At 32.6% G+C, this 21,503-nt stretch overlaps 1 protein-coding gene across 1 annotated transcript in view; it reads left to right on the top strand.

Moving 5' to 3' along the window:
- The first annotated feature begins 4,720 nt into the window (after positions 1-4,720).
- LOC130453097 (dopamine D2-like receptor) overlaps positions 4,721-21,503 on the top strand; it is a 144,733-nt gene continuing 127,950 nt past the window's right edge. Inside the window, exons 1-2 of the mRNA XM_056792694.1 lie at positions 4,721-4,795; positions 7,090-7,529. Coding sequence (XP_056648672.1) covers positions 7,095-7,529 — 435 coding nt within the window. The 5' untranslated portion in view covers positions 4,721-4,795; positions 7,090-7,094. The remainder of the gene's footprint in view (positions 4,796-7,089; positions 7,530-21,503) is intronic.

Here is a 21,503-nt window from a genome sequence, read left to right as displayed (position 1 = left end):
TGGTTCTCTATTATAATATCCAGACGAATATATCTAAGTTCGTCCCTGTACGTTCAAATAGAAACTAAATCTGTCGCCTCTTAAATTAGATCGATGGAAATTTCAAATCACATTTTATAGCTCTCAGATGACGATTACATTCCATTCTGATACCTCCGGATTGATAAAGGATCAGAAGATTAATTTTTTTGTAATTACTTTTATTGGATATTGAAGAAAGTTGCCAGATATGTAAGTTCTTGATTAAATTCAGGCGTTGGATTCCAAATCTATACTTTAATCCGTTACTTTGTACTATATACATCTCATTTAATTTTTCAGACAAATCAATGATTAACGAGATTTATTATTTGAATTTTGAAATATGGCAACACTGATGCTAATATGTCAAATCTGATATTGCTTTCATAAAGTTTAACATTTTTAATTTTGAACGTACTCATACGATGATTTTCTATGACGTCAATAGAATTAACAGTCAGTCAATGAAGTCAAAATGACAGATGACAGCACTTGAAAAATGTCATTAGCAGGACCGCCAACTATTGATAGTGAAAAACCCGCAATTTCCGCAGGCAGCCACTAAAAAAATAACTGTTTTTATTTGTCTATCTTGAAACTTAAGTACCAACCCTCATATGGAATTTTCCTAGGTCTTGAAAGGTCATACATATGAACAGATCTTAAAAGGGCGGACATGGAAAGAGTCTTAAAAGGTAAGAAACGCTCTTAAAAAGGGGCTATGATTGGAGAAGACTCTATCAAGGGAGAGAGCAATCATAGAAAAAGAGTCTTGAAAGGAAGTCTTGGAAAGTACGGTTATAGAAAAAACGAATCTTGAAAAGGGCAAACATAGAAAAGTAGTAACAGATTTGTTTGCTATAATTACTTCTACTCATTCGACTGACTTAAACGGGTTATCGATGTGTACAGGGTGATCAACTATCGTTATTTGCAAATATAGTAAACACATTTGAGCTGCACCATAAGCTACTCTGCGCGGTCTTCCGATGACCTAAGATATAATCCCGATGGTATAGGATGAGTTAAATGAAGTTAGCTCCCTCCAGTCAGTTTGGTGAGTTAGATCTCGATCAAATAGCTTGTTTAAGCGACTTTTAGAAATGTCTGGGTATTTAGGACGATTAGAAGTAAATAACAAAACAATATACTATAATAGAGTATATGTGATTTCGTACGGTATAAAAGTTGTTTTTAACTAAAACGTAGATCGTTTCGTATCATGCCGTTCGGATTGTTACGTTTTTTTTTCAATAATTTGTTATCGACCTCCCACTCCATTCGAGAAATTCAATAAAACCTCGAAATGTATTCTAAATCGTCCTCTATCTATTTACACTTCAAGTAAAAGTAAATTTTAATAAATTTGTGGTGATTTTATTCTTTATATTCGCTGGTAAGTTTTTCTTTGCTTTTTTTATTGTACGAAAATTTCAGATTTTTTTGTATGATAGTTTTCATATGAATTCGTATTTTATATTCATTTGGGGGAACAGAATTAATAGAATAGAACAAATGCTTGTTTGGTTATATTTTAAAAAAATATAAATTCAGTTTTTTTGTATATTAGAGCATAAGCTCCTTTTTATTCAAATCTATTCTTTATACTCGTTCCTTTTTCCGTAATTTCCATCTGTGCTCCCTTTTTTTTTAATGAAACTTTTTTATATTATAGATTTAGAGAATGAAACAAAATTTGTCATAAAATTCACTGTTACGGAAAATTTCTATACCATAGCTGAAAAAAATCTTCGAAATATCGCGATTCGCGAACTAAATAATTGTTTAAATTTCAAAATGGGAAATATCACTCACAGTTATGAATTTGTTTATAGAACAATGTTTTAGCCACTCTTCGGGAAGTTTATTAGTAGATACTTGAGTCGAGAGCCTTAATAATGGAAATATTAATACGCTAAAACTTTTCTTGAACTTGTATCTTAATATTCAAGGTTATATAATGTAGATCAAGTATAGTATTCAACTCGCGGTAATGAATATAACTAACTCGATAAATTTCAACTTTATTTCCGTCCTGTTTATTCAAATCTACTCTTTCTACTCGTTCCTTTTTCGGCAAATTTCTATACCATAGAAAATAGACTTTTTTCAAGTTTTTGTATGCGTTTTCGCATAATCTAAAAATAAAATCAACTCTCAGCCGGTCCTGATATGATATTTCTCAGCAAGAGGTTTCCCTGCCACCATAGTGTATCTGTAGAAAATTAGAGAAACCTTTCAAGTTTGTGGATTTTAAATTATCCGATCTTTGAATTCGACAGCTTGAATCATTTTTGCGAGATGGAAACATGTGGGTTTGACGTGAACAACGTTTAAAAATAAAATTCACTGTATGGTATTTTCAAAGTCATCTGGGCTAATGCTGTTACACATTTTTTATAATGGAATGAGATATTATTCTGCTAATTTTCAGATTTTCCAATTCAGTATACGTCATTCGGCTTGTTACTTGTTGGATATTCCTTTGTTCACGTAGTATTGCACAGTAGTCACTTATTATTACTTTATTCTAACCTTCGAGTTTTTGAAAAAATTAATTTGTTATCGATCTCCCTTTCCATTCGAGAAATTCAATAAAACCTCGGAATGTATTCTAATTCGTCCTTTAATTATTTCAGTGTTTGTATGTATGGGTTTGGGGTATACATTTCGACCTAAAAAATATATTGTGTTCTCCTTTCTTGCTGCGATACTGCAGAATCTTGTGTTTACAGCTGATCCCACTCCTTCAAAAAGCCTAGAATATGGGATGGCTTTAATTGCCAGAGATCTTCATCTCTTCCTCCCTGGTATAGTGCTCTGGACTTCCGTAGTGTCTCATACTTCCAAAGAATATGGGTAGAATTTTCTTTGTTCTTTCTTTGTTCTTCTGGTTATAGTTTCCCAGAAGACTCTTTGCCTGTCTCAGATCTTGTAGGTTATCTTAACAATTGACTCTGCTCGCACTCCAGTGCTTAAAACAAAGTAAATTCCCGGCGATATTATGGAGATGCCAGGCTACGAGTTCCATCTAAACCTCCAGGATCCAACCGGTGCATCACAAGCAACAAATTCAATTCCAATCCAACCACTAGGAATTCAGTTGAGGGCTGCAACCATCCCAAATTTTATTGAGCAGATCGTTGATGTAAAGGAGCGTGGGTGATAAGATGCGTCCTTGGGGAACACCAGCTTTGACCTCCAACCTTTCTGAGTTATGTCCATTAATAAAGATCTGGATGTATTGGTCTTTGAGGAAGCTCCTAAGTGAAGTCGTCAAACCGTACGATCTCAATTTATCTAGAAGATTTTCACTCGTTGATCCATGTTTCACCTGAATAAAATATATTTCATCTTTTGTTTTTCGTTTCTTTCACAGTACTTAGATAATTTCTTCTACATTGTCAAGAACTTTATCTATTGTCGGAAATTCTTTTATAAAGGAATATTTTTCAATATGATTTTCTGCTAGGAATTTTGGTTTTCCTTGAGCTTTAAGTACTGTTATGAAGCTACCACATTTCTCTACTTTAAACTCCGTAAATCTTAGACTTCCCAACAATAAGTGTACCTCTAAAAAATTCACTGCAAGCTGCAACAATGTAATCTTTAATACATAGGGCTTTTAACCAGTCCAAACCTTTTTTATTGCTTTGTAAAACTTAGGTCCATAAGAGACCTAGAATTTCAGGAAATATTTAGTTTATTCTATGAAATTTAGTATTTTGACGTGTAGATTTCTTGAGAAAGATCGAAATAAGGTCCAAACGTCAATTGTAATTACAATTACATAATTACTCCTGATAATCATTTTTTTTACATTTTTGGCATCACTTTCTCCAACATTAGAATTATTTTGACGGAGTCCGTGCCCACTTCTCGACCACATAGTGTTCTAAGGGTTTGTACTAAACGTGTTTAGTGCTCATTTGAGGTTAGGTTTGGTTAATGACGTATACAGCGAAGTTTTTTGCACGATTCTCGCAATAGTTTTTGAAAGACTCTCTTCAACATAGCATTCCGCTATCGCTGCTGATTTCCAACTCCCATGTTGTTTTAATGGAAGAGTAGCTAATTTCAAATAACCTGCGATCTCACTACATATTTGTGCATTTGTATTATGGCCAATATTTTGCCTTTCCCGTTTCGAAAATGAATTCACATTTGATCTAATTCTAGTACTAAAGAAAAATTGCTATGCTGTTCAGAAGAGGACTTCGTGGATAGAGACGTTTTGACCCGATTATATTCGCTGCATGAGTTTTTCGAACATGAGAATGCCTCTAATCTTTTTTGATGAAACTGCTTTCGGAATTCGTAGGAATGGTAATTCCTGGTATATCGATAAAAAACAAAAAAATCGATTTCTATGCGTGTGTCTGTGTGTCAGTGTTACAACGACCCAGAGAAATTCACGAATTAGTCCTCTTCTATAACCGAAAAACGCACCGGTACAAGAGACAGGGCGGCGCCTTGCGCTTCTTCGTTCAACGATACGGCGCTCAACGTCGAAGCACAAACCGTTTTCGAACGTCGGTCCAGATAGATGCGCTTCTATTCCAGAAACACCTGTCTGCCGTCGCGATCGCTAAAATGATCCAATTACTCCAAAATCGAAATATTTTATAGTGTATTGAGCGGGAAATAATTTTTTTTTGGTGGGGGGGTAAAATGTGACGATTTTATCACAGAAAAGAAAGTTCAAAAGTGGGGGAGTATTTCAGTGAAAACATGTGTTTAGACATGTCGTGGGTGCTAGTTTTGAGTTATTGAGGTAAAGAAACTCATTATATTGGGTTAGGAAGAAATTCGATGATTGTCAATTCTGAGTGAGCACAATCCATATATGAATATCTTTATTTGGAAAAGAGTTTTTGGAAATTCAATACGAAAGTTAGAATCGTTAGAATATAGAATAGTAGACAAAATTTTTAATAAGACGGAATTTAAGTCCTCTGATCAGCATTATGAAGTTTTTTAAATTTGGTGCAAACATACATACAAGAGACAAATGAATATTATGTATGACCTCAGGGGTTTTTTGTTAATTTCTTTCGTTATCTCAACTTTTAAATCAGCAATTTTGTTTGGTCTATCAAAATATACTTTAGATTTTAAATAACCTCATTAGAAGTAATCAAATCGGGGGATCTAGCTGGTCATTCGATCGTTCCACGTCTTCCAAACCATCTTTTGGAAAGCCTGGTTTAAATAATTTCTAACTATACGTGCAAAATACGAGGGAGCCCCGTTTTTTTGGTAGTAAATAGATGATTAACATCAGGAAAACGTCTTTGTAGGCACTAATAAGTTAATCTAGATTAACATCATCATTAATTGTGCCCACAAAAATAGGGGCTAATAATTTTATTGTCCCAAACGTTCCCTTTTTAGAATATTGAGTCTGGGCCTCACACATTCAAATGTTTTCATATATTCAAGAATTTTTAACCTAATATTAATAACATAATGCATTGTTAATGTGAAACTCAATTCCTCAATCTTTTTCCATGACTTATTTCGTTAAGAAAACACCTAGGAATTCATCCTTAAATTGAAGTCTACTTCAATATTATATATATTTAACACACATGTTTTATACATGGTTTCCAAAATTTGCTACAAGCTCCAATATATTAGTTTTTGTTCTAACTAGTCAGCAAAGACTATCCGTCTTGGTATATATATATATATATATATATATATATATATATATATATATATATATATATATATATACTTTAATTTCTTATGTATTACACCTTTTGATATATTAATATTTCTAGTCTTGACTTCAGGTTAATTTTGATTTAAAATAGTTTTTTTTTATTTGTTTAATAGATAAAAATTTGACGTTGCCACCTGTTGCAGTCTTTATCAAAATATGACTCGATACTGACAAAAAATTAATTTTTTCTTAGTTTTCACATCTCTTATTTTCGAGACGTCGTTTTTGATAATTAATTTTATCGATAATCAACTTAAATATAAACTTATTTTATTGGAAAAAAATAACATAATTGGAAGTAAAATAACAAGAAAAAAGTGGAGTTTGAGTAGCCCTAATCTTGGATCTCCCTTTCGTTGGAAAAGTAATAAAACTAGAAGGAGATTTCCATCATTCTAATCAAGTTATTAAATGTTTCTATCAAGCGGTTCTTCTAATTAAAAAATGAATATGACACGGATGGTATTTGTGCTTGGATTTACTTATACCTGTATTTGGCTTCTGTGCTTCTGTAGGGACATTTTAAGAGAGTTGTGAAATGTCCCAAGTAGAAACATGCATCTCTATTAAAAGCTTAGTTACAAGTATGGAAAATCAGCAACCAAATATTCCGAGAAACAACCAATGGAATAAAAATTGAAATTTAGGAGTCTAATGACAACGAGTTTATTGACGACGAGTCCTATTTTACTTTTGAGACTGAAATAATGAAATAAACATGGCTAAGAGACTTGGTGACCTGAAAGGGACGGAACTTAAAGCAGGACTAGAGAATAGCTAGCTGGAAACGACCTGTAAGAAAAGATTTAAAATGGCACTGGTAAGTGACGATCAATTTGGACTTCCATTATAACCGGTCGGGACCGGCTTCACGATCAATATCGTGGACGAATTGTTAACTTTATTTGTCCAATTTCCGGTAGAATAAAATATCTCGAAATGATCAATCATAGACTTATAAAACCTCAATTATTTTTGGTACATTCTGTATGACCGTAATATTCATTTGACTATAAAGGAAAATTTTTGGGAAATATCGTCACTAGTAGAGAAATTTTATTGTTATAATGGTGAAGGAAGGATTCAAAATTTGATATTAATTAGAATGGGAAAAACGTTCAAACAAAGTTTAATCTTCTGATACATAAATGTCTGAGCTGATTATCAATTATAGGGATCAGTTTTCATCTGAAACTAAACAATCGTCGACTGATGCCTTGAAACTTAGTTCATATACTCGGTTATTTAGGAGCAAACAGAATGAAAGCATACGGGGAATATTGAATAAACTTAAATTCAATTATGAATGCTCCATATTATAATTAATACCTTTGTTTCAGATTTGATGAAACAAAGTATGGAGGATATCAAAGATGTGAGTAATTGGCAGAATGGAACTGATAAAATCGTCAACTTCCATCGACAACAATCTCCGGATAATTACATGTTATTATTCGAAGATATCGATCAGTTTTTTAATAAAATAAATCTCACTAATGATTCCGAAATAACCAACGTGCTCAATTGTTCGAATTTGTTCGTTAATTTATCTAACGGGAGTTGTGGTGGCGGCGTTCAATTCGAAATCAGCCATCATAATTATTGGGCGTTGATATTAGTACTTTTTCCGGTATTTACATTATTTGGTAATGTACTAGTGATACTTAGCGTGCTTCGTGAAAGGACTCTACAGACTGCTACCAACTATTTCATCGTGAGCCTTGCTTTGGCCGATCTGCTGGTGGCTGTTGTGGTGATGCCGTTTGCTGTTTACGTTTTGGTAAGTGCCGTTTGGTTAATGCTTTCAATTCGACAAAATATTAACAAGGAATGTTCTGTAACTCTAAATCACCTTATAGATGAAGAAGTTTTGTGAAATTTTACGTTTACTAATTAACCCCTCAGAATAATTCAATCGTCGTCTACTTACCATTTCTTGAAGACCTTTACAGTATCAAGCAGTGTATGAAAGTATTTTGAAGGGTTTTGATGCTCTATAATTCTTTAATTATCCAGATTGATATAGAGGTAAATTAGCCCAATGGTCATATTTTGGGAACCTCTATACGCCTCTGTTCTATATCAGTTTTTAGACCTTTGCGAATTTTGAATATTACGAGTGTTGCCACTCTGAGATATGGCAACACTGATGTGGATACGTTATATCTAACATTGCCTAAGAACGTCTATCTGAAAACTTAAGTAATAACCCTCGTATATATTAATTTTTTTTAGAAGTTACATTTCGCAGATTTATCTAAGCGGAATCCTTGAATGTATCTGTAGATCAATATAAATTCATTTTTCATTATTTGTTGGAACGAATGAAGTATAGTAGAGTACCTTTATTAACTTGATGATGCTGATGACCCTTTGTCATGTTTATTAAACTGCCGCTCTTCTGATTAATGTTTGCACGGCTCGATAATCGGTCCTATAAGTGGAAGCGGGAGTTGAAAATAAACGGTGTATGACAATGTTTAACAAGGTATAGTTACATTCTGTCTATATTGAGAAATGAATGTTCCTTCCCTAAACATCCAATAATTGAAGAAATAAATTTCTGTAACCGATGAATATCCTGAGTACTCAGCAATATAATCAATGACAACCATTTGCCAGCGCTCGAACCAATCGTCGAAGCATTTTTTCCATTGCGATTGAGGTACCTCCAAAAACGCATCAACCGCTTCTTCAAGTGTAGAAAAACGTTTATTTCGCAATTTACTTTTGATCTGCGGAAATTAAAAGAAATCATTGGGTTTCAAACAAGGACTGTACGGAGGATAACCCAATAATTGTTGTTTTGGCTGTTCAAAAATGTTTTTGCTTGAGAGAGTTCGCATTGTCGAGGTGGTGACATGTCCAGTTATTGTGAAAAAAACAGGCGACCATTTGCTTCGAAATGCTTCGAGCGCTAACGACTTTTATTTGATTTAGCTCTTCATGAAAGGCACATAAAGTCGATTGCTGCTTAGTTTTGGTTTCATTTGCAAAGAACAATGACACATCGCCTGACAGGATCCTTTAGACGTGTTTTGAGTCATCGCCATTGAACTTTTTCAGCATCTCTTTGCATCAATCAATCAATCAACAAGGACTTTGTTTAAAACATTGTCGAATTATGCGTTTCCAACCTCCAAAACACATGATTTTAAACCATCAACCGCTCCTTCAAGTAAAGAAAAAGGTTGACCTCGCAATTTATTTTTGATTTGTGGAAATAAGAAGAAATCATTGGGTGTCAAACAAGAGGTATACGGCGCTACTAATGACGCATTTTCTGTGAAAAAATCAATAGAAAACAATTCTTAGATTAAGTTGGATTAGGATAGGTTCGTTCAGTTAAAGTACGTTAGGTTAGGTTAGGTTAGGTTAGGTTTAGGTTAGGAAACGAGATAATGATGAGGAAAGAAGACGAGGACAGAAAACGTGAAGGAGAAATGGAATTAACAGATATAAAGAGCGAGTAAGGGAGAGTTGATCTTAGGGGGTAATATCTCATTCCGACTCTTCCTTGCGTAATGGAGGAGGGTAATTTAGTGAGGTGGAAGTCTTCACACAAACTCACGGCATTGTAAATCTCGCAATGAGGTAAACATAAGTTTCCATTCCAATTCAAAGGGCAAAAAAAAGGTTAGGTTAGGTTAGGCTCGTTCTAGGTGCTAAGTTATTCTAACATTTTTTTTAAATTATACGTCATTCATGCGATTTTTTCGTTTCAATTCCTTTTTTCTTGTTGTAGACTTTTTTTTAACCCAGATTTTTTTTATCTTCATAAAGAATGGTTGTTGTTGAGCTTAGCTCTGTTTCGAATTAGTTTTTATTCCAAAATTTTCGCACAGATAAATTTCAGTTCTAATAAAAATTAGTAGTTTGTTTTGTGAGTATTTGAACATTCATAAAAATAATTTAATTTGAAAGATATCATTAAAGCAATAGTTCTGATCATGAATCAAGGCTCCTGAGTATTTATAAGTTATTCAGAAAACGTATCAACCCTTCCCAGACTCTTTTTATAAAATATATTTTTGAAAATGCAGATACAACGAAATCGATTAACTGCAATCAAAAATTTTGTACATCGATATAATTATACAAGTCAAGAAACATTTGTCTTCTTTTGAACGTGAACTATTTGGAGTTTTCGTTTTGTGCATGTTCTGACTTGTAAACAAAGATTGGTTACAATTAACGTGCGGTTTTCGTAATTCATATGGTTTGTTCGAACTTGGAATTTAAATTTTCCAATATTGATTTAGGACTCGTAACATTTTCCCGAAATAGAATTTTTGTTAATCCAGGTAATAAATCTGTTTGTCATATTCCATCCAAAGCCATTCAGGAGTTTTTACGTGATTGAGTACGGAACAAACATCCAAACTTCCACATTTATAATATTAGTTGGACTATTATCAGACCAATTTTCAAACTATCCTCGAATATCAATCACTATTAAAACTGTCATAAATATTCTTGATATATCATTTAAACAATTTTGCTGATTCTTCAAAAAATGTGTCAGTCAACGATAGATAAGGGCAAAAACGAGAATGCTCTTAAAAACTTAACAACGATAATATTTTGTTATAGATCGTTATAACCGTTTATTTTGTCGAATATGAAATCTTTCACGTTATGGATACGGTTTTCAATGCTTAAAAATTGCTTAGCTATTTGAAGGGCTGTGATCTGTATACCAAAACAGTCCAGGGTACTAACGGCAGAGCAATTTACCACATTAATATGCGAAGCTCCAAATTCTATTCGTAGGGTTGATTAATAAACACTGTTTATTGCGTTGTTAATTTATTTAAAATATTCGATTAATTTGCTTTGTCGTACTGTTCACTACGACTATTTATTATAAAGTTCTTGTGAATTCTATAGAAGTAAAGAAACAAATCAAATAAATAAATATACTTTACTAGAAAGAAACAATGCAAATAAATCGCTTGCTATAAAAATGGATATAAAAAAAACGAACATCAAACGAGTGCCGCGGTTTATAAAAAATAAGTTAAAAAAGCCGCGTGCTCTTTCACCGAATTTTGGAATTTCAATACACCTAGACAGGATCGGCTCTGGGGCGGAGACACGTTCGTAGGAACATCTACTGGCAAAAGTGATTTTATTGTTTTAGAGATGAATGTCTTTTTGACGGATAGAAAAAATCATATGTAAGGAAGCTTCAACCATTACCATTGAGGGATGTACATCCTATGCACTTTACGGTGAATTTGCAGATCTACGGCCTAAAAATATGAACAGCAGAAGATTATTTGTTACATACTGAAATCGAAGGTGTTACATCCAGCATGCTGGATACAATATTATCAGCGCTGTCCCGAAAATTGTTACAAAATACGTGAAACTGAAAAATTTCGAAGAATATACTGTTTATAGGCTTCTTGTTGGTGAATATAGAAAGAATACATAGAAAATAAAGTCTGCTTTAACAAGGTACTTCAGATGAGATATTATAGCTGATGAATATTTCTCCTTGTCTTCGCTAGATACGCTCACGTCCATCTGGAGTTTTGAGTTCCATTGGAGAACAGAACTCTGGTAAGCAAATGTTTTTTAACTGGTCTTCTAGCCATTCGAGACGATATATCGAGTGTAACGTTTCAGCCCTTATCCTGGTCTTCGATGGTACGATTTCGTTTAATTATGTCACCTCTCTTTGCGACTGATGCTGGAATGATGTCTTTCTAATAAACCAGCAACATATAACATTGAATATCCTCAATTCAGGAGAGTCGATGCTCGCACTGCCTCCTCCATTGACAAATGGAAATGTCATCAATCAACAGCTTACTTCTATACTATGAATCAACACTTTTTTAGAAAATGTTAACACTGTTTTAGTATAAAACGAAAGACGAATTACTGTCAAAACAAGATTACACTAAACGTTTTTCACTGAATATTGACTTTCATCTTATAATATTTAAAAAAAATTAAGATCAAGTCAAGATTGTTGAAGTGAGATCATAGTTTCAAAATTTTCACAATTTATGAAAATTGTAGTATAAATCAAATCATTAATATTATATTATTAAATACTGGAAGTGTTTTGTTGATACACCGTCTATAACTTGAGAGATTCTTCTAGATAATTATTTTAATCAATTACAAACTTACTAAATTGAAAATTGGAATTTTGAGACGTCCCATTGTGATATAAGCAGATTTCGTTATCACCGTCAGTAAATTAAACGTGCTCAGTGAGTCAATTAATTACAAACCTTATTACTTAATAATTGTGCTGTGAAACTGTCATATACGTTATCTCTTAGTTAGCAGTCGCAAGCTAGCAACGGGGTCAGATATGACAATAATATTATCATATGGGCGCATCACGGAATTAGTTGCATCACTCCAATTCTAGAAATATCACTAAGAAATGATATTTTGTAGAATGATGTTTGATTGAACGTGTTCATTGATTTTATCTGCAAATTTGTAAATTATTAAAACGATTTTTTTTTTGTTTTCTTTTTGATAGTTGCAATTGAAGTCAATCCCAACTACTTCAGTGAAGAAACGACGGAATTTTCATAGCTATCCATCATTTAAAACCAATTTGAAGTTCAAAAAACCGTGTTAAATGATCTTAAAAAGATATTGGAAATTAGTTTTCCAAAACCTGTTGAAAGTTCAAATCAGTATAATGCTTCTAAATGTTCTTGATTTTGGGTCTCTTCTGTTTTAAATTTATTTTTTTCGATAATTTTTGAAAGGAAAATAAAAATTGATGTTCCGGCTTTTATTTAAGTATCAAAATATAATATTGACACTGACGATTTGCGTATTTATATCAATCAATAGATCAACTGCATCATGAATATCAAAATAGAATGATGCGTTAATGCATTTTTATTATTTTTATTTTAGTCTTTTTTATGAATACTGGGATGTCTGCTCTATATAGATCGAAATAGGATGGAAAGTCAATTTATACATATTTTTCGAAATTAATTTTCTACCTAGAGAGACAAAATCAAGACGATTTTTCAAGAATCAATTTACTATTATTTATTTACTATATTTGTCAGAACTTATCTATTTGAATAGATTTGAATAGTTATATCACATCACATCATCAATTTTTTAGTTCAAGATGTTAGGATTTTCCTATTTTATTTACATATATCTTTTAATAGTCTAAAGTTATATTCAATTTTTGTCAAACAACGTCATTTATGCAAACATAAACTTTCTAGCGCATTGACAAAGTTGATAACGGAGGAAATTGCTCTACAGCTTTTCCCATATACGATATACTTAAGTAATTTTCACTATATATTGGCTGGCTTCATTCTATTAATATGTAATACGATCTAATGCCTCACGTAATCAATTTTCTTGAGCAGTTGTATTAGATACTCACTCCATCAAAATGAAACAACTTTTTCTCAAATATTCAGGTTGTATACTAAAATATGATGGTATTCATGTTAATTGTCCTATTTGTTTTCACTTAAAGGACTTTAGAAAGTATAAAAAAATTCCAACATCTAAATTTACATACCAGGACGAGCTCTTAAGCCCTGGTAAGTAATCCAAGAGTCATCGAAAAACACGTGTCTAAATATTTGCTCATTGGTAAAGTGCACTAGGTCCTTTGTCGCAAAAAAGCGTAGATCATAACTAAAATTGACGGATAAAAAAACGGTATTTAGTTTCATTATTCTTGGAAATGATCAAAACAACTATTTTTGAATAACATTTTACTCAAAAAACTTACATACATACTCATGAAATATACTGTGTACAAGGCTACATATAAAAAGAATCGTCTTCCATTTATTTTCATTTAATGTCGTCGTCGTAAGTTAATCCATGTATCTGATACGTTGCCGTCATAAAATAAGCTGACACGCCGCTTTAGTAACGACGCTAAAAAGAAAAACAATCTTAGAGATCGAAAATATATATCTTTATATCATAAACTTCAAAACAAGTTACTAAAATCGATAAATCGACGATGGAAACTCATGTATAAAAAGTCTAAGAGCTGCTACGTAAGTTTGGAGATATGGCAACACTGATGTGAATATGTCAAATTTGAATTTTGGTTACGAAGCTTAATATTGAGCAAATGCGTTTTGCTGGTATTCCGAATTCAATTGTGATCGTACTTAGTTAGAGGATGAATTTTATGAAAGTAGTTCAAAATCGTTGCCAGAAAATATCGGTTTGATGCATTCAAATCACATGTTTGGAGTTCTTAATTCCAGATATACAGACCAATTTCTCTTGTTGGAAAAATTTCCAGGAAAACCAATCGTGCTCGGTAGGCTGGGGTTAATTTATGGCTAGTAGCTGGCCTTTATGGCTCAAGGCTAGCTGCTTAATTTTTTTTCTGACTGTCCAGCAACTCACATTGACTGTTTGTGTCTATTTGTGCTCTTATAGGATTTGGAACCCCAGTGAGGGCTCGATTTCTCAGCGATGTTGTGCATTTTTTTTCTAGAGCTGCGTTTTCTTTTGGTGAGGACGGTAATCATTGGAAACAGCAGATTGACTCATGTTGATCGCACCGGCCACTTCTCGCTTACTCTGATCTTGCTTCAATGGGGTGACCAATTCAGTAAGAATTTTTGTTTTAACGGAGATTTGTTAAGGTTGAAATTCAATGGCTAACTGATTAGCCTGAGTGTTTTGAGATATGGCAACACTGATATGAAGTCAAATCTGATTTTGCCATCATGAAGTTCGATATACAATTGCTATTTGAGATACTTGAAACATTTATTTTTGTCAAAGAATGGGATTAAATTTTCAATATTTTCGTGTGATGATTTTCAACGTGCAATAAACGAACCGAAGACGTGTCGTTTGCTGCAAAGGAATGGAGAAAGAACTTAAAAGACGACGAATCGTAGATCTATCCATATGAGTCCGAAACTTAACAACGATCGACTATATGCGTCTTTCAAGAAGAGCCAAATAAAAAAAAAGCAGATAGACCTCTATGATACTGAATCATTTTCCACCTCTACAATGTGACCCCTGTATCAATTCAAACAAAACGTTTTTGAACAGTCAAAACATTGAATTGATGTTTCGTACGCCATACAGTCCTTGTTTGGCACCCAATTATTTGTTCTTATTACCTGAAGAAGGTGAAAATGCTTACAAAAGTGTATTTGTCTATCTTAAAACTTAAATAGCAGCCCTCGTATATCTTTATTTATCTGAATAAATATAAATGTCATCTTAGTATGTTTATAGTAGATAGTAGATAGTAAGTTTATAGTGAAATAGCATCAAATTTGTGAAGAAGTTTTTGAATTATAGAAAACTGTCTTTCCGTAAGATTGATAATATAACTAACTACGAGAAGACTTGAGCGAAAAAATTGTATCTTTGATAGTTAATAATATTTTGATTGATTGATACTTACCAGACCCCTTCCAATTCCCCAATGTCCTCCAAACCTACGCGGACGGCTTAACTAAAACACGAAAGTAAATAGTATTGATCTCTTATTAATTAATTATCCTGCTTCGACATGAGCAATTCAACGAAATGTCAAAATCAGATGAAGCTTAAGTTGGAATTTCTGGAAGTCACACCACCACTACACCAAAACTAACAATTACACTGCCTGAGGCGCGTTTCAGTCTGAAGACGATTACTTGGTTATCGAAACGCGCATCGGACAGTGTAATTGTGAGTGTTGTTTTAAACAGTGTATTCAGCAGTTGAAGCTTATTTAGTGTCTGGTTGGTGAAGTTATTTGTTGGATTTTAGCTCTTGTATATATGTATGTTTGTAGATATTGGGGTATTTTATATACTACGACCTTAAATTTTTGGTGATTTCTGACAACTGGACAATTGGAAATATATAAAAAAACTCTTCATTCGTAGTAGTTCAAGACATTGTAGTGTTTACAGGGTTTTCAAAAAAGGTGATCCCGTTTCCAGGATAGAGAGAAAACCGAAAAATATTTGGGTTTGACTCAGTAAAGAGTTTTTAACGATTTTAACGCCACTACTGACAACATTGCTGCAAAAATGGAGAGTTATCTAATAGTACAGTCTTAGACAACTCCTTATAGAATTTTTGTTGTTTTGAATCATCCAACAACCAACAATATTGTAAATTAATAGGGGAGTTATTTCTTATACGTCGTGTTATACTGGTACTCACCTCATTAGTTTCCTCATCAAATGTCTCCAATCCCTGAAAAAAATCATTGAAATCAAGTTGAACAACTAAGAATAAAAAGTGATTGTATTCCAAATACTCATTTTCGATACTTTTGTTGTTTTCTTTATAAATTGACTTCGGATATTTATAAATATAAGAAAGATATTGAATATTCCTCTATATCAAATACCCATCTAATGTACTTTAAGAACTAAACATAACAATACTAAACAATAATTGATAAGCCAATGCTGATTTTACAAAGAAGGCGTACATTGCAGACTAGGCATAAAACTGCTGGGCATAAAACTCATCGCAAATTCACTTATTGGGTGTTGAGGCTGGAAGCAGAGTCACGTGACCGAATTACTCCGCAACTGCTTCTAATCCTCTACAAGACCCAGATTCGTCCATCTTCATAATATGATTCGCACATTTGGAGTTGTGCTACCAAGTATACCCTCAGGATTCTTGACTCAAAACAGAAAAGAGCTATTCGACCTATGGACGATCCAGAGATGACTATTATTGATTATTGAGTCCGCCTCCAGATGCTCAGAAGCCTGTGGAATTAACTATCAAGGCACGTCTTTAGAACCTACAGAAGATCAAGATCTCCACAAGGCAGGTACCACTCGATCTACTCCAATGTAAAAGGCTTCACCGTCGTGAGTTTGCTTTTTACGTAAAAAAAACTGTTTTTCCAGTCTTCGAATTACCTAGTCTTGCTGAGCTGATTTCCAAAATGTATATAAACAAGTTGGTTTAAATTGATAGATTATAAATAATTGCATTGAAGTTGTCATCAATTTGACATTAAACAGTTTTTACTACTTTTATATACTGATTTTGTAAGAATATTTATTTGACATGTCCATAAACTTAAACATGTCTGTCTAACGTACAGCTGCAGATCAAATATGTAATTCGTTTCAAGCTGTAAAATCAGTGAATTTGAAATTGGAATTGTCTTAACTCGTACTTATTTTGCGAAATAAAATTTCTACGAACGAAATGAAAATTAATCAATTTTATTTACTTATAGTGAATAAAATCAATTTTCTGAACACTCAACGGAGTGATGTTTTTAAAGTGAACTCGCTTATTTTTATAAGAAATTTGAGATTCACGTTTTCAATATATCGAAATATGTTTAAAATGATGGGATTTTATGTGTTGAAAACAATTTTTTCTGGCAACAGTGATTAGAGAGTTATGGCAGTAAATTCTTCGCTTGTGAGAACCTAGAGTTTGATACACGAACTGATATCAATGATATCGAAGCTAATACCTGTAAATTGGAGCATTTATTTGTTTATTTGCAAGTAGACAGAAGATTAATATTTATTATTTTACATCATTGCAGACGTGTGCCTAGAATAGTGATTCGTGAAGAGAAAACGTCGCAAAGGGAAAGAAAATTCCCTTTACTTCGAAAAGTCAATTTGGAAAGTGTAGTTAGCACCCAGAAACAAAAATAACACAAAATCTGACCTCAAATTTGTAGTTGTAAACGTCATGTGAACGTTTCGTCAATATCACCGCCCAAATCTTCATGATTAGGAATTTAGCGGTGGTTATGAGAAACTGGGTTCTCTGGCCGAAGTTTTTTTTTGTAATTTTTCACAAAACTTTTCAAGAAAAAGTCGAATAACCAAACAAATCTTTTCAATATTGTTATTTAAAGTTAGAAAAAAGTCAAGAGTTGGCTTTGGTTAATCGACTATGAAAATGTCAAAGTTCTATGAAAAATTACGAAATTAAAAAAATATTATAGATCTAAATTATCCATGGCATATTTTTTTAAACCAATCTAAATACATAAAACTTGTTTGAAATTTTGAAGTTGAGTCACCCCTAATTAGCCTCCTCCCTGAATGGTTTAATCGCCTTCTGCTCGCCATTGCCAAATCCCCATAAATAGTTTCAAGAGGTTAATGAAATTTCGTATTTTTAAGTAAAGACATATCGAAATTTTTGACTCAAATTTGACATTCTATGTATAAAAAATCAAAATAAATCTAAGTTATTTGTGTTTAAATTAGTAGCTCTTATTTTGTCCATCCTGTATTTTCTTTTAAACGTATCTCCAGTGTATACGAGGGTTTTTACTTAAGTTATGAGATATGGCAACAATGATATGAATGTGTAAAATGTGACATGGCGATCATAAATTTTCACATTTTGATATTGTAAAATTATGATGTGGCATAACACGAGGTTAAAGCATAATTGGTCACTAATTTTAAAATTTTTGTTTTTGTCTGTCTATCCCGAAATTTGAGTAGCAGCCCTCGAACAACCGTACATCAACTTTTATTACAAAAAATATAGAGTAATTGGAATATTTCATCCCTTCGAATTGAGAGAGACTTTTTATATAAACTCAACCAAAAAAGATAATGTAGGTACTCGATTAAAAATAAGTGAAAACTGTAGAGAAAACACACATAGACGTTACCCTTTGCGGAGATGTATAAGATGTCTTGAGAATCCAATTTCCCTGAAAAAATGAGAAAGATACCTAAGATAATGGAAATTTTATAATTATTTTAGGAAAAAAATTGAAATTCAATTTCCGCGAATTGAAGTATGTTAAAATGTATTACCTCATTCCCTTGTCCGCCCTTGGTATTTGTAGCACATTTCGAAACTCTTATACAGCCTATAGAAATAACTGATAGACAAAGAAATATCAAAATACCAGTTACTTTTAGCAGATCCATTTGAATCTTAACACGTTTATGTCTTAGTCTGAAATATATTTAAATTTTTCCAGTGACGGTATTTATCAGGTCAAATTTGGTACCTAGATAGAACCAGATTTCCTGTAGACGATTAATAACAATTATTTTTATCACAACTATATTATTCAGTCGAATATAGATAAAATGCACAATTAACTGTATTGATATCAAAATCATTTTATAATAATTAATTGGACGAGTTGGTTTGATTTTGTCTCTATTATGAACACGGTGTTTGCTACTATAAATTAATTTGTTAAAAATAAACAACAGCCTTGAATATTTTACAATATTTTCTCAATTATGATTGACATAATAAATAATATAGAAATGAAATTTTTCGATATTCTACAATAGAAATAAAAATACTTTTTTCCTCCACTAATTTTTTTCTCGTAGGTCACAAGCAATCGGATGAAAAATGAAGCTTCCATCACATACACAGCAGTCATTTTATTTGATTTACGTGAGCTTTATTAAGTCTTTTTTGATGCGTCCAATGCATCGTGTAGTCGTAGTGCGCGTCTCATTCGTCGAATGTTTTGCATTCAACGTTGGCCATGGAAAGTCAGTTTTTTGACAGGCGTTCATTGGAACAGAGTTGGAACTAATCCTCGTTGTACAACTACACGCACTTCTTGTCTTTTTGCTTGTGAATTCTACGTTTTTTAAAAGAAAGGAAGTTATATCCGTTGTATGCTGTTCAACATTTTTTTGCCACGTTCTCATTTCGTTCATTTCGTTAGGTGAGTTAAGGTGAGGTTCTAGTCTTTGTTCAATGTTCAACCAACGTTGGAAGGTGAATGTTGGTACAAACGTTGGACGCTTCGTGTAGTATCGGCTTAACCAATTCTACAGTCGTTAAATTAATTATTGTCGTATTAATTGCGCTTATTTCATAAAACAAAAACCAAAAAACAACGACTAAATTCCACTAAAGTTGTGATGGAAAGTTATAATCAGTATTTTGGTTTCTCTGCGACTAATGAAGACAAAATCTCGACTCTTTATATTGATTGCATAAACTTTATCTATGATTCGGATCGAATAATATATAAAAAAGGTATTGATCCCAAAAGAATTTTATTCTAAGAACTAAAAAACACGCTTTTAGCAATAATCCAACTGAATAGAATGAAATTATTTTCGATTTGAAAGCGCGACGTGCTTTGTATGACTTTTCGTTTTTTAATTAATAGTCTTATTTCCAATTTGGAAACTGTCCAAATGATTTTGTCGATTACTGAATATTATTCATTGAGTAGGACTTCCCATTATTCTTTTTTGGTTCTTCACGGTAAAATGGACCATAGTGTTTGTCTATGATTCTTTTAAGTAGGTGACTGGATACAGGGTGATTGATCATAAATTTCAATGCCTCCTTTGTCCCTCGAGATATTAATTTGAAAATTTAAGGGATCTTACCTATCAGTCGTATTCACATTTTGAAATTATTTACAATCTTACAGGGTTTTCCAGAATGCTAGGCCAAATCAATATCATAAATAAGACACCATTGTATATTTTTAAACAGCCTTGATGGAGTTGTATTATATTCTACGGAGTATTTGAAAAGTTATAACTAATTTTCCATGAAAATTGTATCAAGCCTTTCCTATATCTTAAATTATTAGTTCTTTGGATAAATTTCTGTTCAAAACAATGAAGCGTAAGAAATTATTGTTACTATTAACAATGTTAAAATCACTAGAAAAGTAATTCAAGTACTCAATAGAAAGCTGGAATCAAACAAAAAAGATAAAGGTTTGATTTTATCTTACTCTAGATCAGCAATGTGTGTTAGTATAACATTTATATGGATTAAAGGACATACCGGAATATATGGTAATAGAAGATTCAATACTTAATGTAGGAAAAGATGCGATTGATTAATTGAAATATAAAATGTACGTATCCTGCGGGAGAAACTAGAATACCGCTTCACGATTCTCAAATAACACCTAATTTCAAATTTATTCTAAGCTACCTTCACCTCCGAATTATATTTTTGAATACAAATCTTCAAAATTTTACTCGGCAAGTCTACTTAGAATGAAGACTGGTCATGGAAGATACCTCGTTCATCTTGCGAAGCTCGGTATGAGATGAAATTTTGTTTGATTTCGTTTTTCATGATCCTCTAAAAGGACATATCTATTTGATCCCTCTGTTAAATATTTTGCAGAATTTTATTGCCTTCGCGAACGTTGCTATCCGAGGGATGTATTTTCAGCATGGTGGCGCATATGTCGTTATTTATGCAGTTTGAAAATCCTAAATCCTAAATTAATTATTCCAAAGCTTATCTTGGAATTTCTATAAGCTTGATAGTAGTTACTGTGTCATTAAAAAATTAGGGAAATGTATAAGGAGTTGTATAAGCACTATAGCCACTTAACATTCATGGTCAATGTCAATATTGGTAATAGTCAATATATGGTAAAATTATGTTAGTTCTCCATGACTTATTTTGAGTTATTCTAACATGAGATTTTAGTGATTGTGATTATAGACGACCCAGTTATTTTAAACTGCATACATTTACAACGATTAAAGTAAATTATATTGATAAGATAACGAAATACGCTTCCTCGTATGATGGTTTCTTGAGAATGTTTTTGTGGTGGATGTCGTTCCAATTGAACGCCTTATCTAATGACACGTTTGATTCAGTAAAGTTAGTCACACTATTCTATCAATATATATTACGACGAAGTATCAATACCGTTTGCTTTTTTTTGGATCTTTTACCATTAATGGAAAAAACGCTACTTTCCATCAGACCCTTGATATAATAGGCGGTTTGAAATATTAGCGTCAGTTTGATGGATGGAAAGTCA

This window comes from Diorhabda sublineata, chromosome 2, assembly GCF_026230105.1.
Source record: "Diorhabda sublineata isolate icDioSubl1.1 chromosome 2, icDioSubl1.1, whole genome shotgun sequence".
In the NCBI taxonomy this organism is placed as follows: Eukaryota; Metazoa; Arthropoda; class Insecta; order Coleoptera; family Chrysomelidae; genus Diorhabda; species Diorhabda sublineata.
Note: the sequence above shows the minus strand (reverse complement) of the source record. Positions and strands in the feature narration are given on the sequence as shown.